This window comes from Lepidochelys kempii, chromosome 15 (assembly GCF_965140285.1).
Source record: "Lepidochelys kempii isolate rLepKem1 chromosome 15, rLepKem1.hap1, whole genome shotgun sequence".
NCBI lineage: Eukaryota > Metazoa > Chordata > Testudines > Cheloniidae > Lepidochelys > Lepidochelys kempii.
Window position 1 is genome coordinate 1,068,151 of NC_136394.1, and position 24,798 is coordinate 1,092,948.

Genomic DNA, 24,798 nt, shown 5'->3' on the forward strand with positions numbered 1-24,798 from the left:
CTGCTTTGAGCAGGGGTTGGACTAGATGACCTCCTGAGGTCCCTTCCAACCTTGATATTCTATGATTCTATGATTCTATGACACAAATCAGATGTCAAGAATTATAACATTCATAAATCAGTCGGAGAACACTTCAATCTCTCTGGTCACGTGATTACAGACATGAAAGTTGCGATATTACAACAGAAAAACTGCAAAACCAGAGTCCAGCGAGAGACTGTTGAATTGGAATTCATTTGCAAATTGGATACAATTAACTTAGGCTTGAATAGAGACTGGGAGTGCATTATGCCTATGCATTATGCAAGGTAATCTATTTCCCCTTGTTTTTTCCTACCTCTCCCCCCCCACCCCACTGTTCCTCAGACGTTCTTGTTAAACCCTGGATTTGTGCTGGAAATGGCCCACCTTGATTATCATACACATTGTAAGGAGAGTGATCACTTTAGATAAGCTATTACGAGCAGGAGAGTGGGGAGGGGGGAGAGAAAACCTTTTGAAGTGATAAACACGCATTTTTTCATGGTCTGTGTGTATAAAACATCCTCACTGCAGTTTCCACTTTATGCATCCGATGAAGTGAGCTGTAGCTCACGAAAGCTTATGCTCAAATAAATTGGTTATTCTCTAAGGTGCCACAAGTACTCCTTTTCTTTTTGCGAATACAGACTAACGGCTGCTACTCTGAAATCTGGATCCCTATAGAAACTCGTGCTTCCTAAAGGACTCAGGCCTGCAGCCTGAACTCAGAATGACTTGCAGGACTCAAGCCCAGGCATATCCGGGCCCAGCTCCTCACCCTGGTTTCAGTTCATCATTTTAGAAACACTGAGTCAGCCAAAAGCAGATAACAACATTTTATGATCCTACTGAAAGATAAAGCAGCACTAATCAGTGTGGCAAAACTTCCTGGTGCAAAGCAGAAGCAGGAGTCCTGGCCTTCCATGGTCACCCCGGTGACCTGCTCTCTCCTCATCACTCTGCAGAGGCAAATTGATGGCAGAAGGAAATATGTCTCCTGCCATGCCACAAGCATGTTCGGCCAGCTCCGCCCCTAATACCGATGGATCCTGGACCTGACCCAAAGGCCTTATAGTCAATGGGAGTCCTTCCACTGACATCAAATAGTTTTAGATCTGGCTCAGAAAGTCACTTACTGTTGAAACATGAGATTTTCTTCAGGGGTTCACCAAACCTGGGAAACACTCACCATGGAATAGGCCACTGAGTGGGTCAAAGCATCAGACACAAGTGGAATGACTTAGCCCCAGAGAGAAGGAGTTCCAGTTTAAATAATCGACTTGCCCTTTACTGTGGTTAAAGAAATCCCTATAGTCCACAGGTGCTGCTAGGCGGAAGTTACCCAGAAGAGAGGAGCAGGATCTTTTGAAAGATGTGATGTCAGATATGTGATGTCTGCCTGCAGAGAGGGCAATTATCGACTGGAGCCCCCTCCCCTACAGTGGGAGCAACTAGCCATTGGAACAACTCACCAAGGGATGTGGCTGGTCGCCTGCAGTCTCTGCAATGTTACTGGATGCCTTCTGAAACAACATGCTGTGTCTAGTTCACCCACAAGGTATTGGGCTTGATAATGTCACTTATTGAGTAGGTGAGAGCAATTCCCCAAGCTACAGGAGTCACTGAGTACAATTCTCTGGCCTGTGCTATACAGGAAGTCAGGCTAGATGATCCCTTCTGGCCTCACCATCTATGAATCTATACATGGGATTCTTCGGGCTTGGGTGGAGTTTTAGGGTTTTTCTTCCAGAGAGCCTGGCTCAAGCCAGAATCTGGCTTAAAACATGCCTGGGCTGTGGTGAGAATTAGATCTGGAACTGATCTCCATAACTTGGGATGGTCTTTAAGGGAATTTAAACCAGACCCCTGAATCTAAGCACCAACCACTGCTGGAAGGTTCTGATTTGAAAGAGATCATGGATCTGAAATTCACATAGCCAAGGACATGAAAACAAGATCTTAGTATTTTAAATATTCACCTGTTCCAGAGACATTAATTAATTAATTATTAATAATTATTATTGAGACCTCCAAATCAGAGGTCTCAATAATAGTCCTCTCCTGGAAGAAAGTGGACTGCTCTCTTCAGGTGATGGGGGAGTATCTGCCTTTCGTAGATGAGTTCAAGTATCTAGAGATCTTGCTCACAAGTGATGGCAAGCGGGAGCGCAAAATAACTGGTGGATTGGGGTGATGGCAGCAGTAATGCGGGTGCTGTACCGATCTGTGGTGGTGAAGTGGGAGCTGAGTTCTTGGACGAAGCTCTCAGTTTACAGGTCGCTCTACATCCCCATCCTCACCTATGGTCATGAACTTTGGGTAATGACCGAAAGGACGAGATGATGGGTACGAGTGGTAGAAATGAGGTTTCTCCGCAGAGTGGCTGGGCTTGCTCTCCGAGACAGGGTGAGGAGCTCGGCTATTGGGGAGGGCCTCGGAGTAGAGCTGCTACTCCTCCAGATCAAGAGAAGGTGGTTCAGGCACCTGATAAGGATGCTCCCAGGGAGGCTTCCATTGGAATTGTACCATCTCTGGGCTGGCCTGGGAACGCTGGGGAATCCCCCTGAAGGAGCTGGAATCTGTTTGCGGAGGAAAAGGTGGTCTGGACCTCCCTACTCTCCATGCTGCTGCCGTGACCCTCAGCAGGAAAAGTGTCGTAAAGGGAAAAGAAGAAGAAGATTATTATAGAGACAAGATGGGTGAGGCAAGATCTTTTACTGGACCAATTTCAGGTCAGACCAGAAGCAGAGCTCTGTGTAGCTTGAAAGCTCGTCTCTCTCACCAACAGAAATTGGTCCAATAAAAAACATTACCTCCCCCACCTTGTGTCTCCAATATCCCGGGACAGCATGGCTACCACAACACTATATAGGTCTTATTAGTACAGAAATTCCTTGAGACCCCAACCACGTCGGCGCCCCATTGTTCTGGGTGTGGAACACACATTTAGTGAGAGATGGGCCTCGCCCCACAGAACTTACAATCTTAAGTAAAGACACGATGTAACTGGCAAGCGAAACAAATAAATGGGCCTGAGGAGGAAGTGAGGGCAGAGCCTCAGTAATTCAGCATGTTTTACTTAGACTAGCTACATCTTAAGCATTTATTCTATCACAAAGAAGGGGACAGGACATCAGGAGTTGAAGGGAAATGTAGAAAACATGGGCTGGATTCTGCCTTTGTACAGGGGTTAATCAGGAGTAATTCCATCAAAGGTAAAGATAGATGTAACACTTATTGTGAGATCAGAAACAAGCCCTTTGGACTCATCCGAGATCGGTGTACAAAGCTTTCACAAGCGAGTGTTTAGACTCTTTGTAACGGAGACGGGCCTCAAAGCAATGACAGCAAGCAGCAGTGGGTAACGCTCAGCGAGAGTGCTGAAAACAGAGAGGGACCACAGCTTCCAGTCCCTTTCCACAGAGATTACCTAAGGGCCTGGAAGGCACAGAGGGCTGGAAGTGAGTTATGGAGCCTGTCATTGCTTCGTCATCTTAGAACTGGCAAAGAGTGCGGCTCTCACAGCACTTTGTGACCCCTTTGAAAGGGAACATCCACATGTCAGAAACCACCCTGCAAACCCTGGCAGCAAGCCTCTGAGCCTGGGGCTACAGACCGGGCTCACGCTGCAGTGTTACAAATAGTGGTGGAGATGCCCCGGCTTGGGCTGGAGTTCAGGCTCAGAAACGAACCCACCGTACCGGGCTCCAGAGCCGGAGCTCTGCCCGATCCGGAACGTCTCCTTCGCTACTCTTAGTGCTGCAGCATCCGCCCCACAAGCCTGAGCTGTAGGCCCATCATGGGCGGCAGCCGTCATAGGCTGGGGGAGGCTGTGCCTCCCCAAACAGCCTGGCATGGCCCTGCCGATGCTCTGCTCCCAGGCCTCCTACTGCAATTCCCAGCACTCTTCCCTGGCCCAGGCTGGCTGGGGCGGGCAGCCTGCCGCCGGGACTCGGGGTGACTGGCGCTGGGGCCTGGGCCGTGCTGGGACCACTCAGCACTCCAGGGCTGGGGGCGCGGCTGCCATGCTGTCTGCGGTCCGGGGCTGGAGGTGCTGGGACTGTGCTGCCTGGCGCTCCAGGGCTGGGACGCTCAGGGGGCCCAGGGCTGGGGGCCGCAGTGGGGGTGCTCTGGACTCTTTTGGGGGAGGGGAAGGGCTTTGGGCAGAAGGGGAGGTACCGGGGCCTAGCCTCCCTCAATGTCCGGGTTCCCAGCGGCCACCCATGAGGGCCAGTTCTGAGACTTGCTGCCAGGGGGGTTTGACGTGTAATTGTACCCTTACAGGCTTAAGTCCAGCTTCTGGAAGGCAGATGCCCACATCCCACCTGACATTAAATTGATCCTTGTTGCTAGTTTCGCAGGTGAGATTAGGAATGAATGTGTCCCAGAGACTCAGCGATCAGACGCTTTGGTGCTGAATACAAACCCAGACAGACAGAACTCACTCCCAGCCCCTACAGTTCATTCCCCAGATTAGGGTTGAGCCCGATTGTTGCATTGTCACCGTACCTGCTCAGTGAAGGAGAAAAGGATTTCCAGTGGTGTCAATTCAGCTATTTCTTGGGGTGAGGGAGAGATTCCACTCCCTGTTTCCATGCCCTGCCCCACTGGGAACCCTGTCCTGTCCTCACTTGTGCCCCTCTCCTGCTGCAGGGACACGAGTCTCCCCTCTCTTCCCAACATAGTGCTAGCATGGGGTGCTGCCAGGAGGAGCTGGGTTCTCGGCAGACTCCCCTGCACTCTGCTGCACAGGAACAGATTCCCTGTGTGCTAATTACAGCTCCATTTGGCCCAGCCAGCCTCCCCCTGGGCAGAGGGGCAGCCCGCCAAATCTGAGTGTTGCTGCAACCCTGTGCACCAGGTCACAATGCCACTTGCTAAAATTTGGCCTTGCCGCCCACTGTCTGTACGGAGGGGCAGCTAGGTCACATTCCAGTGGCATTGCGACCATGCAGCCAGAGCCAGCAGCAGCTGCATTTAAAAGTGTTCAGGCCGTGGGCCGGCCCCCTGGTTCTGTGGCCTGTGAAACTTTGAGCAATTGCAAAACCCGGGGGGGGGAGGGGGGGCGGGCATTCACCCTCCCCATCCCCCATGATTACCACCCCTGCTTTGGTCCCGCAAGTGGCCTGTCTGCTACCTTTCACCATCACTAAAGTTCACTCCTCCTTAAAAAGGAAATCAGATGTGTGTGTGAGGTTGGGGACAAATGGGGCCAACTCTGGGAACAGAACATTCTGCTTCATCTTATGCCCTGAGTCAGCAACAATATCCTACGTTATCATCATCAACAGCAGCACCACAATCAGATAAAGTATCTGATCACAGCATGCAGTTATCTTGGCCTTGGCTGAAAAGAGAAAATGCAGAAACTTCTGCTACTGTCTCAGTAGCTTTTTGCCTCTGATGGGGCAGCATTAATAAGAACCGACTCTGCACAGAGGCTCTCAGCTATGCTGCATTTGAAGAGCAGGCCCTAGAAAGAGCAGAAGAGATCCAGAATGATCAAACGCACAGCAATAGCCCCAGTTTTACTCATTAACAAGGTCTTAACGTGATTGGCCTAAGGTCACCCAGCAGGTCATTCGCTGAGCTGAGAAGAGAATTAAGGTCTGCCGAGTCCCAGTCCACTCTAGCTACTATGCCACAGTGAAACCTCACGCAACTTTCTCTGGCATAAAATCTTGCTTAAATGTATCCGATGAAGTGAGCTGTAGCTCACGAAAGCTTATGCTCAAATAAATTGGTTAGTTTCTAAGGTGCCACAAGTCCTCCTTTTCTTTTTGCTTAAAAACTGTAGCCCAAAATGTACCACACAGTTAAATGAAACAGCTACAAAGTTGGAACTGCTCACTTTGTAAAGTTAATCATACTTAAGGCTGTGCAAGCCCTTTGCAGGGCCTTAAATGTGACTTGCAAGGGAGAAAATAATGGTGTTTTATCCTATTTTTCTTCCACATCATGGTGAAAGAAGGCCTGAATTAGTTTTTAATTTTTTTTACCTTAAAAATCTCTGGAATTTCTATTCTAATTTTCTCTGTTTGCGTTGGAGGTCTCCGTGGATAACTAGAGAATTTGAGTGGGTGCTTTCTCAGGGCAAAGATACTGAATCTTTCACTGAGTTCTTTTCTCCCAGCTGTTTGCCAGGTGTACGAGTTAAAAAGGTGTTAACAAAAAACAAAACAAACAGAAAAATTGTAAACTGTCTGATACCAAGGCCCATATTTTCAAAGGTATCTAGGTGCCCAAATCCCATGCGACCAAGGATCAGAGCCCAAATCTCTTCCCCCTCCTAATGAACCAAGTTTAACTTCGCTGGGATTGTAGTGTCATAATCCCTACTGATTTTTCATCCTTCCCTCTGCTGATACTCACACCTTCTTGTCAACTGTTGGAAATGGCCGACAAAAGTAATCAACTGTTGAGAACAGGCCATTTCCACCTTAATTGAATTGGCCTCATTAGCACTGACCCCCCACTCGGTAAGGCAACTCCCATTTTTTCCATATACATACTGCTTACCGACAGCTTTCAGAGTAGCAGCCGTGTTAGTCTGTATTCACAAAAAGGAAAGGAGTCCTTGTGGCACCTTAGAGACTAACGTATTTATTTGAGCATCCGATGAAGTGAGCTGTAGCTCAGGAAAGCTCATGCTCCAATAAATTGGTTAGTCTCTAAGGCGCCACAAGGACTCCTCCTTGTTTTTGCTGATACAGACTAACATGGCTGCCACTCTGAACTGATACTCTGACAAAACAAGATCAAACCACCAAAGCCAACTTTCCAGGCTTTCTGTATCAATCATAAAGAAGCAAAGAAAGAGGAGAGAGAAAAATGATGAGTCATTTCAGAAGAGGTTTGAAAACAGCAGCAAAGTCAAGATGCTTGAGAGCAGATGCCAAGAGCAGCGGCTGTGATGACGGCATGAAAGGTCAACAGAAGGTCAGTGCTAGACCAGGGAAAGGGGAGTAAAGTGAAAATATGGACTTGATTCAACTCTTACTTACTCAGGTGTAAATGAGGAGTAACCCCACCATTGTCAAATTCACACTGGTGCAGCCCTTTGTGTGGACTTGCCTATTCTGGTTTAAGGGCAATGTGACCAGGTTTGCCTCTGCAGCGCCCCCTTGTGACCTATTTTGGCATGACTCAGCCAGCCACAGGTCTTTGCTGGTAGGGTCTCTTGCAAGGCCCAGCGCAGCATTGTTTGAGCCCTCCAGCCCAGTCCCTTCTGGAGTATTAATGTCCACAGAAATCTGGACAAACCGCCACTCAAACAAGGTCTTCTAAGGAACTTTTGGCAGGATGCCCCCTTCTAGAAGGGCTTTACAGAACCAGTACTTTGACTGGCTGCCAGGGTCTGGGTCAATCCCTTCCCCAGGAGGCTTGTCCACCCAGCAAACGGTCACAGCCTCTGTGCAAACAGGCTTCTGCAGAGCTCTGTTCTCATCCCTGCTTCACCCTGAACTGGGCTAGGTCTCGTCCTTCGCTGCAGGTGTAGCAGGGTGGGTCCTCAGGCTCTCATTAACCCTCTCCGTGCCAGTGTGGAGCCCTGACTGCCCCGTCACACGCAATTTAAGTTTAGCTTAAACATGTTCCCAGTGGATTTAAGTTAAACTGAACTAAGTCTGGTTTTAGGGAAATAAGAGCATCATAGAATCTCAGGGTTGGAAGGGACCTCAGGAGGTCATCTAGTCCCATCCCCTGCTCAAAGCAGGACCAATCCCCAATTTTTGCCCCAGATCCCTAAATATCCCCCTCAAGGATTGAACTCACAAGCCTGGGTTTCACAAGCCAATGCTCAAACCACCAAGCTATCCCTCCCCTGTCTCCACACAGCCCTTTGTATTGGTTTCATTATGTTAGTTTTAAACACACACCTGTGGTTAAGCTGGCACCCTGTCATGTAGGCAAGCCCTTTGCATCATTTTCTAGCCCTACCAAGGAACACAGTCAGAAAATTAGCTGGGAAGGTGAAGGCTTCAAGAGCAAGAAAGAAAAGAAAGTGGAGGTAAGAAGTCTCTTCCTAGAGACAAAGGCAATGAAATAGTCATGGCCAAGATCTAATCTCCCTTTTGGTATTTTTCATACAATTTCATTTCTGTAAAGTCTCCATCTGCCTTTGCTGTGATCACTGATGCTGATACACAAAGTTTGCAGCAGAGTGGCATATCAAGGGTAGCGATGGAGGAACCAGCTGCTGGAGTTCCATCTTCCTTTGAAGCAGACTGGGACTTTGAAGCTGGAGGAAGAGTTCGCCTGGTACAAAGATTGGCTTTCATCTACAAGTCAGAGTTCAAGTACCCTTCCCACAACCTGTCAACTCCTTACCCTGTAGATTTCCCATTCCATGCTACTGGCTCCAAGCTTCATTGCAAACCAAGCGCAAGGCCTTGTCTGCACTAACAAACAGAAATGTTTGTAGTCAAACCAAACTGGTTTAAGCACCAATAGTTAAGTGCATTCACACTAGCCATGCTGAATCAGTGTCAGTTTTGAGCCTTGCCATGCTGGTGGTATCCAGAATCGCTTCAGCTGCAATCTGGGTACCTGTCCCACCAGTTTCCCAGCCAGTCTCCCAGAAGCAATGCATTATGGGAGATTTCAAAAGGCCACTGGTGTGCTCGGAGAGGATGAATTGAACTATATCAGCTTGTCTGTGTCTGCACTGGCCCTACATTAGTTCAGACTGAAGCAGCTCAGCTTTAACTGGCTATTGAAAGATCTTTGGGCATATATTTGTGGGTTCTAGGGGCTTCACTGGATTCATTTTTTTAGGGTAGACCAGGCCCAAGGGTTGGACCCTTAATTTCCACTAGTAAAATCCTATTCAGTTATTTTCATAATAGACAAAGTTCTTTTCCCACATATTTTTCAACAGTTAAATTTAGCCCAGATGGTTTCTTCTGCTCAGTTCTTAGGCTGGTGTTTCCACAGGACAGCAGGTGTCTAATGAATACAATGTGTGACCATCTGGGAGCAAGGCAAAGCCATGGTGGGAGCAGAGATGAAGCAGGGATTGGGCCAAATCCATCCCTCTCTTGACTTCATCAGTGTTACACCCAAGGTGAATTTGGACCAGTGTTTTCCTCCAGAAGGAGCTATTATTACAGATACTGTGGGCCACCCTGCCTTGTTAGAGATGAAGTCGCAGAACATTCTGGGCTTCAGGCTGCGTTAGGTCAGCCCAGCTTTGTAACCAGGCCATTTACAATGTGAGGAGGTTTTGACTGTTCATTTCCTTGCCTGGACATTCTGCCAACCCTGCACTCAGAACATGACGACACAGATCCTGGAGCCAGCTGGAAACTGGGCCAGTCCCCAATGTAAATTAGAGCAGCCTCAGAGCTGTTCTAATTTACCCCAGCTACCAATAGCCCTGAAGGGGTCACTCTAGGGATCACAGGGAATAGGGACATCCTGGCCTTACCCCTGCACCGGAGACAAGAGGGGTGAAAAACAATAACAGAAAATGCAGAAATGGGAGAAGTGATAGCTTGTGAATAGGGGGGATGTGATATATCTTGACTTCAGTAAGCCTTGTGATACTGTCTCGCATGACCTTCTCATAAAGAAACTAGGGAAATACAACCTAGACAGAGCTACTATAAGGTGGCTGCATAACTGGTTGGAAAACTGTTCCCAGAGATTTCAGAGTAGCAGCTGTGTTAGTCTGCATCCGTAAAAAGAAAAGGAGTACTTGTGGCACCTTGGAGACTAACAAATTTATTTTGAGCATGAGCTTTCGTGAGCTACAGCTCACTTCATCGGATGCAACTGCAGCTCACGAAAGCTTATGCTCAAATAAATTTGTTAGTCTCTAAGGTGCCATAAATCCTCCTTTTCTTGTTCCCAGAGAGTTATCAGTGGTTCACAGTCATGCTGGAAGGGCATAACGAGTGAGGTCCCACAGAGATCGGTTTTGGGTCTGGTTCTGTTCAATATCTTCATCAATGATTTAGATGATGGCATAGAGAGTACACTTATAAAGTTTGTGGATGATACCAAGATGGGAGGGGTTGAAAAAGCTTTGGATGATAGGATTAAAATTCAAAATGATCTGGACAAACTGAAGAAATGGTCTGAAGTAAATAGGCTGAAATTCAATAAGGACAAATGCAAAGTACTCCACTTAGGAATTGGGAATTGGTCCTGCTTTGAGCAGGGGGTTGGACTAGATGACCTTCTGGGGTCCCTTCCAACCCTGAAATTCTATGATTCTAGGAAGGAACAATCAGTTGCATGCATACAAAATGGGAAATGACTGCCTAGGAAGGAGTACTGCGGAAAGAGATCTGGGGCTCACAAGGTAAATATGAGTCTATATAATAAGCAGGGGGGGGGGGGGAAAGAGCTTGATTCACAGCCCAGAGCAGCTAGTAACAGCATCCTTACAACGATGACCTCTCTGCTGTGCAGTGAAATCATGACCTCATTGAAGTCGATGGGAGTGGTTCTACTGGACTTCAGCGTGGCCAGGGTTGCACCCAACCCTGAAACATTACAGCAAGTGCAACACTACAGGACTGTGCGGTTCCATCTGGGACTCTTGGAGCAGCTGGCAAAGAAGGATCCACACAGGCTCCCCTTGCAAGTGGCAAAGCAGATGCCTCATTTCACAGCTGGCAATATTATGGCACCTCTCGCTCCTAGCTAGAATTGCTCACCATACAATGAGGCTCTTTCATGAATAATTTTCAAAAATGTGCATTTTTTGACCATTTTTCCACAACAAATTCCAAAATAGTCCCATTTTTCAATGCAAAAAAATGAATCCCCCTTTTTTCTCATTCCCCCCACCCTTCTCTGACTTTTCCCCTCCTTTTTTGCCTCTTTCCAGTGGAAAAATGGGTGGGGAAAGAACCCCAGAAAAAATTTTCAGGTTTGATTTTTTGGGGGTCAAAATAACAGAAAATTTTAACAGGACAATTTTTCATTTTTGTAAAAAGGTTGGTTTTTTTGTTGACAAAAGTTTCAAACACAAAATTGATCAGTTGCATTCCTAGTGAACCATCCATCAAGACTGGGAGGCTCCGAAGAGAAGTGGGGGTGTCCCTCCACACCTAGAGGGTGCTAGAGGGGAGAAAAGACTGAGTGATCCCAAAAGGGCTACCCACATCCAAATTATAGTATAGAATATCAGGGTTGGAAGAGACCTCAGGAGGTCATCTAGTCCAACCCCCTGCTCAAAGCAGGACCAATCCCCAACTAAATCATCCCAGCCAGGGCTTTGTCAAGCCGGACCTTAAAAACCTCTAAGGAAGGAGATTCCACCACCTCCCTAGGTAACGCATTCCAGTGCTTCACCACCCTCCTAGTGAAATAGTGTTTCCTAATATCCAACCTAAACCTCTCCCACTGCAACTTGAGACAATTGCCCCTTGTTCTGTCATCGGCCACCACTGAGAACAGCCAGGCTCCATCCCCTCTGGACTCCCCGCTGCACCCCACACCCTTCAGGAAATTGAAGGCTGCTATCAAATCCCCCCTCACTCTTCTTTTCTGCAGACTAAATAAGCCCAGTTCCCTCAGCCTCTCCTCGTAAGTCATGTGCCCCAGCCCCCTAGTCATTTTTGTTGCCCTCTGCTGGACTCTCTCCAATTTGTCCACATCCCTTCTGTAGTGGGGGGCCCAAAACTGGACACAGTACTGCAGATTGTACTAGAAACACTGAAGCAAAGAAAACCTTGGACCAACGAGCCATGTTTAATTTCAATCACAAAAGGGAAAAATGTGAGTTTGAATATGCTGACAGCATTTCTCAGACCCATGAAGGAATAATCATTTATGCTGTCTGTGCATGTTTCTTTGTGCCTACACGCATGTGGGCATGGGCATCTGCTTATGATTGTGTGCGTGCATAGGTGTGTGCATGTGTGTGCATGTCAGTACATGTGTGTGCATGTGTGTGGATGTCTGTGCATGTGTGTGCATGTCAGTGCCTGCATGTGTCTACGTGGACATGTCTGTGGTTGCATGTTTCTGTGTGTATTTGTGTGTGCAGATGTCCCCGCACTTCAGAGCTTTGACTCTTGCTTTTGATTTCTAAGAGGCAGAGGAGATGTTTGGCAGCTGTTTCTTGACACCTGCCCTCAGTGCAGCCTCCAGCCAGACAGTAACCACAACCCTGATGATCTAGCAGACGCTTCCCTCAGGGCTTTCCAATGGTGTTGCTAGTTTCTTAGAAACAAATGATATATTAACAGTAATAAATGTCACAAGAGCAACAACTGGCTTTACATGTGTCTGGGAAAACTCCCCCTCCAGAGGCATTTTCAGGAGAGGGTGGTTATAAGCAATGTGCAAACATGCAGGGGAAGCCGACACAAGGGAAAGGTGGTGCAGACAAAGGAACAATGCACAATAGAAATGGGCCAAATCCCCTGGTAGGGTTTGGCCAGGCACTCACAGCAATTTAGGTGGGCAGTGGCAGAAGGGGGCAGTCGCTGGCACAAATCTGGCAGAGGGTTGGGCGGACGCTGGCAGAGACTCAGGCCAGCAATAGCCAAGTAGATCACACCTTTCTTACAGCAGAGGATCCACGTGAGCAGAGACGAAAGGAAAGGAATCAATCAACTTCCAGTATTCCAACACAGGGCCATAACCAGCAGGGCCTGCCTCAATCTGTGAGAAAGCCAGTGTTGCAGGTGCTATGAGCAAGGGATAGAGACGCTAATCATTCTTTTGGCCATTGACTTCAAAATGTCTGCTCATGACAACAAACGAGGAAGGCAGCCAGGGAGACAAAACATACCGAGGGTGTGTCATTGGAAATGACAAAATTTTGTTTCAAACCACAATATGAATCTATCATCCATACCCCTCTATTTCCCCCCACACTCATCTAGATTCATAGATACTAAGGTCAGAAGGGACCATTATGATCATCTAGTCTGACCTCACAACGCAGGCCACAGAATCTCACCCACCCACCCCTGCGAAAAACCTCTCACCTATGTCTGCGCTACTGAAGTCCTCAAATCGTGGTTTAAAAGTGCCAAGAATCCTCCAGCAAGTGACCCATGCCCCATGCTACAGAGGAAGGGGAAAAACCTCCAGGGCCTCTTCCAATCTGCCCTGGAGGAAAATTCCTTCCCGACCCCAAATATGGCAATCAGCTAAACCCTGAGCATATGGGCAAGATTCACCAGCCAGATACCCAGGAAAGAATTTTCTGTAGTAATTCAGATCCCACCCCACCAGATCCCATCCCATCCCAATGATCTTGTCATTCCTCATGCTGCTTCCTCCCACATCCGTGCAGATGAGATTCCCTGATCTTTGTACTCCTCTGGGCCACTGGAAGAACATTTGTGCTCAAGGAGCTCGCATCATAGGAGATACTTTGTATGTTGAGGCTCTATCCTTCATCACTGTAGTACGTGAGCACCTCCGGTTAAAATTGAACAGTCCCCTCTCTCTTTCCTACCAGCAAGGTACAGGCCTATGGCTTTAAATCAGTGAGAACGGGGACATTATTAAGCAAAAGCTTGGCAAATAAGTAGGTTTCAACCCTTGCAATATGAAATTGGGGAAGGCTGTAGACCTCATTGTGTATGTCTGCACTGCAAAAAAACAAACCACCACCCAAAACACAATCCCCCCACAAAATCACAGCAGAGTCTCAGATGCCAGGTTGACTAACTGGAGCTTGCAGGGCTCACACTACTAGTCAGGGATGTCTTAGCAGCATCCAGAGGGGTCTGGCTCTATCAGTGGCAGCCCGCATGCGGACCAGCATGGTGCTTGGCACAGCTCCTTACCTGAAGGCAAAGCAGGGAAAACAAGAGAGCAGGGCACATTTTAGTTCCTACCCCTGACTCACTCCCATTCGAACGATCAGCAATTTGCCTAAAGCTTCCTCCCCTCACCCACCCTCTGTGCGACAAGGTCACCCCTGGGTGTGGATGTGGAGCTGCAGCTTCCTTGCCTCGGAGCAAAAGGGGACAGAAACATAGTTGCTGGGCTCTCAGCAGGGTGCGTGGCTGAGAGTAGCTCTGCCCCCGCGGAGAGGAAGTGCCAATAGCCTAGTCTAGAGGGACTTTCATAGAGCAGAAGGGGTGTAAGGGACAGGATGGTCTGGCCCCCTATGTGTAGCAGAGAGTTGTTTTTTGACCACAGCCTCAGAAACCCCCAATGGTTGAATGCTCCTTCTGGATATTCACGGGAAGGCCTTGCATCTTCTTCGCTCAAACATGCACAGTGGCGTCAAGTTTGTTTCAGAGTCGCAGCGGAGTTAGTCTGTATCTGCAAAAAGAAAAGGAGGACTTGTGGCACCTCAGAGACTAACAAATTTATTTGAGCATAAGCTTTTGTGAGCTACAGCTCACTTCATCAGCTGCATACAGTGGAAAATACACAGTGGGGAGATTTTATATACAGAGAACATGAAACAATGGGTGTTACCATACAGACTGTAAGGAGAGTGATCAGGTAAGGTGAGCTATTACCAGCAGGAGAGGAAAAAAACCTTTTGTAGTGATAATCAAGGTGGGCCATTTCCAGCAGTTGACAAGAACGTCTGAGGAACAGTGAGGGTGTGTGTGTGTGTGTGTGTAGAATAAACATGGAGAAATAGTTTTACTTTGTGTAATGACCCATCCACTCCCAGTCTCTATTCAAGCCTAAGTTAATTGTATCCAGTTTGCAAATTAATTCCAATTCAGCAGTCTCTCGCTGGAGTCTGTTTTTGAAGTTTTTTTGCTGAAAAATTGCTACTTTTAGGTCTGCAATCGAGTGACCAAAGAGATTGAAGTGTTCTCCAACTGGTTTTTGAATGTTAGAATTCTTGACGTCTGATTTGTGTCCATTTATTCCAGTTTAAGTTTATTTCAGACTCTGAAGTAGCCAGTGGGGTCCGACAGTGAGTCTTACACTGAAGCATAGTGCATCCAGGTCAAGTTACCAGCACCTTCCTGACACTGGAGGTTTTTAAATACAGGTTGGACAAACCCATCTCAGGTTACAAGGTCCTGCCTCAATGTAGGGGGGTGGGACTCTATGACCTTGCAGAGTTCCTTCCAGGCTGATGTTTCTATGATATAGAGTGATGCCTCTATTGGAGCAGTTCAGCTGGAAGTCTTTTTGCTTCCAGCAATGTGATTCGTACAACAATACCATAGAACAGCTCTACTGGCTGGATTCTTCCCCCCCGAGCAAACGGTTTGGTTTTGGCAGTGCCGGATGTTTCCTGGGCTCCTGAGAACAATTTTTTGGGAAGGGATATTAAACTGCCTGCTCGAGGGCTTAAGCTGATCTCTAACTATTAGAGCTCAGGATGAAACCAAGCGTGGAGGCAGATTACCCCACATCTGCTACTGTGGGGTTCCTCTGGCAGATTTGGTACTGGCCACTGTCAGGGTCAGACTAATGGACCTTGAGTTGGATCTACCCCAGCAGTTCCTATATTCCCTTTTTAATTTCCTAATTGGCCTCGGAGGAAATTTTCCTCCAAGAACAGACTTGCCTTGCCCAATCCAGCATCCTTCCCCTGCTTTAGAATTTACTCTTACTCAGCAGTTATCAAGGACTTCCTTGTCTTCTAAATAGCGCTTTGTCTCACAGCAGAGCCCAGAGCTGGCTGGGCCTCACTCCCCTCCCACAAGGAGGGGAGTGCTCTTTGCAAAGAGTTGCCTAGTCATGTGCTTTCTTTGATTGCAGCAGAGGTGCGTTCCTTGGGTGTGGGAACAGGCGAAATAGCCGGCGGGTCCTTGGAGGTCAAGGAGCCTTTCGCCCCCGCCCCTCCTTCTCCTGTCCAAGTAGGCCAGTCCAGCTCCTTCATATTTTATACCTAGCAGTCTAAATTCTGGTCCCACTGAAGTCAATCACAACATTCTCATCTGGCTTCAATCAAACCAGAAGTGTATTACAACGCTGCTGCGAGCAGGTCTTGGGAAAAAAAAAAAGTTACCAGATACCCACAGACCTAGCTAAAGGAGTAGCCCTGCTAGCCAGCAGTTGATAGGAAAGAAGAAGCTGGGAACCCAACAAGGTCCAGGGCAATGCTAATGAAATGCCCACGCTCAGTTGCTGAGAAGGGGGAAGGTGCTGGGATTCCTGCAAAGGCACTGTCTTTTGCATCAGCCTCTGATGTCAGATAAGTTTGATGCCCCCACTCCTGTTGGCCAGTGCTAATGAAAGAAAGAGGAGCTAAGCCAGGTTGGGGGAAAAAAAATTACCCCAGAAAATTTCAAGTTTTTGTTGAAAAATCCCAAACCAATAGATGTAAGATTCTGATACGTCACTATGGTGCCTCATGGGAGTTGTAGTTCAGATGTCTCATGTCCCATTCTCCTCTATGGTCTCAACTCCTTGGTTGGACTGCATTGCCCATGATGCATCACGGTCTCCTCGGTTGGTGGGAGGAGGTATTGCATCATGGCAGTGCTGTATAATGGGAGATGTTGTGTGAACAGGAAGCCCTGCTCATAACAGAGAATGGGGATCATGCGACAACTATAATGCCCATGAGGATCTATGACGACATATCACATTCTAAATATTTTGGGCTTCAGTTCTTAAAAAAAAAAAAAAAAAAATTCACAACCTGCCTCTTCCCAGTATCTAAGGCAGCCTGGGGGTCATGGGAAGCATCATTCCCCCCTTCCCTCCCCCCAAAGTCTGGGGCACAAAGCTGGAAGTTATGGGACTTGCAGCTGGGTGGGGACTGCTGCAGGGGTGGAGCATTCAGCCGCTAACGCAGTGTTTTTCAATCAGTGTTTTGCAGAGCCTTCAGGCTTAGGCAGCCATGAAGGTCACACAGTAAGTGAATGCCAGGCCAGTTACAAGCCCTGTCTCCCTCCTAGTTTCTAGCCACTGATGCCTCCCTGCACTGTCCATGTGCCTGATTAATCCTTTTCCACCACACTTTGCTTGCAAAGCTCTTCATACCATACAAAGTTTTTTCAACACGCATGTTCACTTGTTCCTCATTATATTATGTGCCAAGTGGGATCTTTTCTCAACTCCCCAGCAGTTCTTTCCCACACTCAGAGCTCTCAAGGCAACTGTGAAACAGGTAAGTTGCTTTATTTCTGGGGCTAGGCAGAGAGATGGTGGCCTATCCGTACTCCATGTGGAATGCTGTATGTATTGAGGGATGTATATGGATCAACTCTTTACGCTCCACTCTTATGAAACCCAAGGAAAATACCCTCTGTTTCTCAAAGGACTGCAGAAGTACTGAGCGTCAGCGAAATTTTCATCTCCAGTGAGATTAGCTAGTGATGCATAAACATTTGTTTGACTTCCGGTCTGACCCATCTGGTCTATCTACTCCAGTATCCTATCTCTAACAGTGGCCAGCACCAGAAGCTTCAGAGAAAAGATACAAGCAGCTCACAGGAAAATGTGGGCTAATCTGCACCACATTTAGGTCCCTGCAGCTCTTGCAAATATATAAGAGAGTCCACTGATGGAGAAAGGTGCGGATATTAAAATAGCATGGCCTAGTGGTTAGGGAGGAAGATTAGGACTCAGGAAACAATGGTTCAATTCCTGGTTCTAACTCCAGTTTGTTGAGTGACTTTGGGCAAGTCCCTTCCCCACACCTTAGTTTCCCCTTCTGCAAAATGAGACAAAGTGCTTTGAAAACTACAGGTGATATAGGGGCTAGGTATTATTATTACAAAAGCTCTACAGCAGGAATTCCTTTTGCTTATTCTGCAACTGTTTTGTCACTCTTTGTGACCGGTCCAGATTTGAAATGCAGCCAGAATATACAACAGAGATTCAGACTAAAGATAAGAGACAGTGCAGACCAGAATTGTGCCCTATAAATAGAAATGCTGCCTTCAAAGAAAGGAATCACATCTTTCCAGAGCCCATTTCACAAGGCTCTCCTGGTATTTTAATGGTAGATTAAATTCTAAACAGGGTTATGTTAGTACAAACTCCAGACAAGTTTCCAACAGAACACTAAAGATGGGGTTCTATTCTTGGGCCCATCACTGATGGGATGTATGATCTCAGGCAAGTCACTGCCTGGTTCAGTGTCTCAGTTTCTCCATTTGTAAAATGGGGATGACACTTACCCTCCTGTACAAAGTACTTTGAGACCTATAGATGAACAGGGAAGTGTTAAGGATTATAATGATCAGACAGGAGAGGAAATATCAAAGAATTAAAAGCCTGTGAAAATTCCAAATTTACACAGAAACAAAACTTCCTGCCATCAAAAAGCATGAAGCATCAAAGTATGACTGAGAAAAGACCCTGGATGTAATGAATCTGAATCACTCAGCAATGGGCTGTCTGCATGTTGCTCTAAGATCACTACATGCCCTAGCAAGGCCTGAAGTTTTCTGCCAACAACAACAGCCACAACCACACGCAACAGACCACTGGAGTTTCCTTAGTGCTGAAGGAAACTGAACAGCAAACAGTTCACAGACGGAGACTTCAAAGGCATCCTTGCATCAGCAAACCCACCCTTTACATTTCCGTCTAGATGTATTGCAGGTTTATGGAGTTTCACACTCTACTTGAGAGGCAAAGCATTTGAGTCATGAGACGTCTCACTGACCGTTACTCCCTTTGTCCAATAGGGAAGATTGCCAGGGGCAGAAATATCTTTGCAAGTGCCGACTGCGGCACACATTGGCACCACTGAAACATTCTCACTCGAGTCCATAATCAGGGCTTACAGTATGCTCCCGTTGCTAGGCTCTGGGGAGTGTGTGTTTGGGACCCTTGACGTGATCTTTTTCAGACTGAAAATCCTGACTCATGAAGCCATGACGTGGAAGAGCTTGCTGTGTAAGCATGATCGAATTAGTAACATGACACCGGCTTGCTCCCAGGAAGCTGGAGGAAAGTAAATTTGTGTTTTGAGACATTTGTGAGACCCGAGTATTTTTTTTACTGCTCTTAAGTGAAAGGGGAAGAACAAAACCCTCCGCAATGCCTCAGTAATAAATATCACCCCATTACAGACAATGTCTCCCTGTTTAGAGCAAAATGAAGTGAAAGGAGAACTGGAAAGTGTGTTTTCCCTTTTGTGTTGCAATCAGTGGCTAATCCACTCATCCTCCTCTCTGATGAGCAGCTGCCAATTGAACAGAGAAACGAGGACTTCCCGTTTCTGGGAGCCAAATATATTGGCTCCCAAGATCAGCCTAGGAAAGAGAATGAGGCCAGCTAGCCATGTGATTCCTGTTAAAGCAGCAGGTACCTAAACTTTGAGACTGCAACTTGCCACTGGGCCAAAAATTGCCTGTGAGTTGACATTGTTCTTTAAAACCAAAAATAGATGCACAGAAGTAGAATGTTTCTGCCTTCCTTCCCAGAGATATTGCCTGCTGATTGCGGGTCAGATGTTCAAGAATGCCTGAGGGACTTCAGAGCCTCCCACCCAGAGTTCATCAGCAGCAAGCACTGGTGGATGATCTCTCTTAGGCTCACCCAGCAGTTGCAGAATGGCTGGAGAACTGACCATATTTGGTACTCAGAACCCATTTCAGACACTTCTGCCCCAGAGTCACTGGCAAAACCTTCATGGAGTACTTTGAAAATGGAGAAGTGCGTGGTCCGGGATATCAGGCCAAATTTTGTTCTCAGTTACCCCAGTGCAATCCCATTGCACCTCCAGTAAAGAAACCTGGGTAACGGGAAGAGAACACAACATGGAATATTTGTGAAGGCAACAGTGATGTTGTGCTCACAGACCACTACACTTTGACTATACATAGTTCTTTCAGGATCTTTTCTGGGGCAGATCTTGGGCCTGATTCTCTCCAGTTTTACACTGGAACACCACCATTGGCATCCATGGAGACACCCCAGATTTACACCAGGGTAAATAGGAGCAGAATTTGGATTGTTGACCCTGCTCCTGGGCCACACTGCAGTCTCCATGTACTGCTCTGTGGGCAAAAAGTGTCTCCAGTTTCAGTTGATCTAGCCTCCCTTGCATAGGGGAATCTTCAGGTAGCATACAGATGTTGTATGCCACCCACCTCCCAGCTCTGTGCAGGGAGCATGGTCAGGGCTTTCCTATGCCCTGGGGATCCCTTAGTGCAATAGCCCCATGGAGATGACCATTAGCCACTGGCACATGTTTGAGCAGCCTTCATTTATTAATTTGCAAGTCACACTTTTACAAACCCAGTGAAGATAATGGGACTGAAAAGGAGTCACCAAGGGAAGGGTGTGATCTGCATAACTTTTACTCTTTTACCATCGAGATAGCCTTTGAGTGCTCCTTTAGCATAAGGCCATTGCGTAGAAACTAAATGAATTCTTTGCATCGGTCTTCATGGTTGAGGATGTGAGGGAGATTCCTAAACCTGAGCCATTCTTTTCCGGTGACAAATCTGAGGAACCGTCCCAGATTGAGGTGTCATTAGGGGAGGTTTTGGAACAAACTGATTAACTAAACAGTTATAAGTCACCAGGACCAGACGGTGTTCACCCAAGAGTTCTGAAGGAACTCAAATGTGAAATTACAAGACTATTAAGTGCAGTTTGTAACCTATCATTTAAATCAGCTTCTGTACCAAATGACTGGAGGATAGCTAATGTGACGCCAATTTTTTTTTTAAAAAGGGGCTCCAGAGGTGAGCCCGGCAATTATAGGCCTGAATACGGTACCGGGCAAACTATTTGAAACTATAGTAAAGAACAAAATGATCAGACACAGAGATGGACATGATTTGTTGGGGAAGAGTCAACATATTTTTTGTTAAGGGAAATCCTGCCTCACCAATCTGCTAGAATTCTTTGAGGGGGTCCATAAGCATGTGGGCAAGGGGGACCCAGGGGATATAGCGACTTAGCATTTCAGAAAGTCTTTGACAAGTTTCCTCACCAAAGGCTCTTAAGTGAAGTAAGCTGCCATGGGATAAGAGGGAAGGTCCTTGCATGGATTAGTAACTGGTTAAAAGATAGGAAACAAAGGATAGGAATAAATGGTCAGTTTTCAGACTGGAGAGGTAAATAGTGGTGTCCCCCAGGGATCTGTACTGGGCCCAGTCCTATTCAACATATTCATAAATGATCTGGAAAAAGGGGTAAACAGTGAGGTGACAAAATTTGCAGATGATACTAAACTTCTCAAGATAGTTCTTCGCAGTCTGCCTGGGATTTAACTATAAAAGAATCTCTCAAAACTTGGTGACTGGGCAACAAAATGGCAGAGGACATTCAGTGTTGATAAATGCAAAGTAATGCACATTGGAAAACAATCCCAACTGTACATATAAAATGATGGGGTCTAAATTAGCTGTTACCACTCAAGAAAGATCTTGGAGTCATTGTGGATAGTTCTCTGAAAACATCCACTCAATGTGCAGCAGCAGCAAAAAAAGCCAACAGAATGTTGGGAATCATTAAGAAAGGAATAGATAATAAGATAGAAAATATCATATTGCCTCTATATAAATCCATGGTATGTCCACAGTTTGAATGGTACATGCAGATGTGGTTGTTCCCATCTCAAAAGAGATATATTGGAATTGGAAAAAGATTCGGAAAAGGGAACAAAAATAATTAGGGGTATGGAATGGCTTCCATAGGAGGAGAGCTTAATAAGACTGGGACTTTTTAGCTTGGAAAAGAGATGACTAAGGGTGAATATAAAATCATGACTGGTGTGGAGAAAGTAAATAAGGAAGTGTTATTTACTCATAACAAGAACTAGATGTCACCCAATGAAATTAATAGGCAGCAGGTTTAAAAAAAAAGGAAGTATTTCTTCACACAACGCAGTCAACCTGTGGAACTCCTTGCTAGAGGATGTTGTGAAGGCCAAGACCATAACAGGGTTCAAATAAGAACTAGATAAATTTATAGAGGATAGGTCCATCAATGGCTAATAGCCAGGATGGGCAGGGATGGTGTCACTAGCCTCTGTTTGCCAGAAGCTGGGAATGGGCGACAGGTGGTGTATCACTTGATGATTACCTGTTCTGTTCATTCCCTCTGGGGCACCTGGCATTGGCCACTGCTGGAAGACAGGATACTGGGCTAGATGGACCTTTGGTCTGAGCCAGCATGGCCGTTCTTAAGTTCTTATGTACTAGAGTTGATGATTTGAGAAGTTAAGAGCCCAGCTCAATTCTCAAAGCCCACAGAGACTAGGTAAGGGGGAAGAGTCAGTTGCTCCCTCCATTGTGTGTGAGACAGATAGATATAAATGGAGCTCATTTGCTCTGGAATCATTGCTAAACATGGAAACCTATGATGCCATTTTATCATCATCAATATTGAGGTAGCTCCTAGAGGCCTCAATGAAGGTCAGAGTCTCACTGTGCTAGGTACCTGTAGCAGGGTGAGTACCCTGCCCCTGCCCTGAAGGGGTTAAAGCAGCCCAGGAGAGGGCTGAGAGTGGGAAAAGCAGGCTGATTGGGAAAGCAGCCACAGCTGTGGCCAGCTTAATCAGGGTCCACCTGGCCCTTTAAGAGGGCTGTGGGCCAGAAGTGAAGACAGACACTCTCTCTAGCTTCTGAGAGAGAGAGAAAGCTTCCCAGGCAGCCAGGCCCTTCTAAGAAGGGTTCCTAGGGTGGAGCAGTGCTGGGGAAGGGCAGAGGGAGCTCTAGCCTAGCAAAGGCCCAGGCTGCAGGCCTAGTGAAAGGCCTATAAAAGGTACTGGGGCTGCAGAGGGGCAGCCCAGAGCTAGGCAGAGGCAGCTGGTCCAATCCCCCTTGCCGATGAGGAGTGGTTCATAGACTGCAGTCTGCCCCGGGGAGTGGGGGCTAGATTGTGACTGGCAGTGGCAGGTGAGGGTTGGGGGTTGCCCTGGTGGGGAGACTCCGATTGTGGGTTACTGCTGGGGTGGAACCCTGATGAGGAGGGCACCGGGGTCCAGGAGGGACATGGGGGCTAGCAGCAAGGAGACACCAGCCTGCAGAGGGTGCTCCTGGCCAGAAGAGCTAATTCCCAGGATGACAGACAGGAGGCGCTGCACCGGTGAGCTGTTGCCCAGAAACAGCACCACACAAACACATGGTGGCAGATGGTCCCTGCCCCAAAGAGCCTGCAGTGTAAATAGGCGCAACAGCCAAAGCATGAGAGTGGAAGTGATTCACTCGAGGTCACTGCAATGGGGTGCACTCACCTCGTGAGCACCCCCATTTCAGTGCCTGCACTCTCTTGCTCGGTTTGTGGTGGGTCTTTGGCAACTCAGCCCTCCAGCTGACTCTCACACAGTCTGTCTGAGATAAAAGCAAAGCAAACCCCTTCCAGGGTACAAGTCCAACTGGGACCTCTCTCACTGCCATGTGTCTCCCTCAAGCTGTCCCTGCTCAGGTATAGAGTGGTGCCCCAGGTTTCCCTCCCTGGAGGCAATGTCTTTGCCCTCTCGTGGCCTTTCTGGCTGCAGCTCTCCAACTGGACCGCTACAGTTAAGTTTCCCTTTTGGGGTGTCTCCATATTCAGGCCACTTTCCCAGTGGCCGGTGGGGGGGTCCCAACCCAGGGACCCTATAGTTAGCAGCTGTCCACTGTGTCCCTTTAAATCAGGGGTGGGCAAACTTTGACCTGAGGGCCACATTGGGGTTCCAAAACTGTATGGAGGGCTGGGTAGGGAAGGCTGTGCCTCCTCAAAGAGCCTACCCCCCATCTGCCCCCTGACTGCCCCCCCTCAGAACTCATCACCCATCCAAACCCCTCTGCTCCTTGTCCTGACTGCCCCCTCCAAGGACCCCCTGCCCAAACCACCCTCCCAGGACCCCACCCCCCCATCCACCATCCCCTGCTCAGTCTTCCCACCCCCATCCACACCCCTGCCAGGTCCTCTGGGACTACCACACCTATCTAACCCCTGATTTCCCATCCCCTGACCGCCCCCCCCCCCCACAACCTCCACCCCATCCAACCGCCCCGTCCCCTGACTTCTCCCCTGCCCCTTATCCAACCCCTGCACTCCCTGCCCCCTTACCATGCTGCTCAGAGCGGCATGTCTGGCAGCCGTGCCGCCTGGCTGGAGCCAACCATGCCGCTGTGCTGCCCGGCAGGAGCTTGCAACCCCGCTGCCCAGGGCACTGCAGCACAGCAAGCTTGTGGGAGGAGGGACAGCAGGGTAGGAGCCGGGGGCTAGCCTCCCCGGCCAGGAGGCCAAGGGCCAGGCGGCCAAGGGCCAGGCAGGGTGGTCCCACAGGCTGGATGTGGCCAGCGGGCCATAGTTTGTCCACCTCTGCTTTAAATACACTCCACTACTGCTACAATTCCCTGGGCCACTTCCCTGTAGCTCCAACACATTCTTCACCTTTACCTGAGGGCCATGTCCTGGTGGCGTTCCAGCAACCAGCCTGGAGCACCATCCACTCTTCTCCAGCTCTAGCGAGGAACTGAGCTCACTCTGGCCCTGCAGCTCTTCTTATACTGACCTGCTGGGCCCTGATTGGCTGCTTCCCACACAGCTGCTTTAGGCAGCCTGGGGACTCCTCTACTGCCGGTTCCTGGGGAGGGTGTGGCAGGGCCACAAGGCCTCCAACAGGGGGCCTCAGGGCCTAGTCCACTATCACACCCCTCCTCTTTCAGACAAGATTGAGGGGATGCTCTTGCAGATACGGTCTCTGCTTACCCAGTCTTTTGCCCTAGTTTAGCAGGGTATTTACTCTCTCCAACCTTTCCTGTCGGGAGAGTTCCTTTGCACATGGCCCCATTTGTCAGGGCTCTCCCTCCCTGGCCTCTCTTACTCAGGGAGCTTTAGTAGTCCTTGCCCTCGTTTCCCTGCTAGGCCTCTCTGCCTGGAGAGACTTGGCACTCTCACCCCAGTGGATCGGTCTTCTCCCTCAGGCCTTTCTACCTGGAGATCTTTTATAATCATTGCCCCTTTCTGATC

The 24,798-nt window shown here is 48.0% G+C and overlaps 1 protein-coding gene across 3 annotated transcripts in view; it reads right to left on the bottom strand.

Annotated features, from left to right (window-relative positions):
- Positions 1-24,798, bottom strand: part of HORMAD2 (HORMA domain containing 2) — a 107,833-nt gene that overhangs the window by 7,153 nt on the left and 75,882 nt on the right. Inside the window, exons 11-12 of one of the 3 annotated variants that reach the window (XR_012155164.2) lie at positions 12,428-14,265; positions 11,716-12,198 (exon numbers count right to left, since the gene is read on the bottom strand). Coding sequence is in view for 1 of the 3 variants with exons in the window: in XM_073313619.2 (XP_073169720.1) it covers positions 14,227-14,265 (39 nt within the window). In the remaining 2 variants the exon portion in view is untranslated. Of the gene's footprint in view, positions 1-11,715; positions 14,266-24,798 lie in introns of those variants that run through there. The other 2 variants (XR_012155165.2, XM_073313619.2) reach the window with 2 other exon arrangements.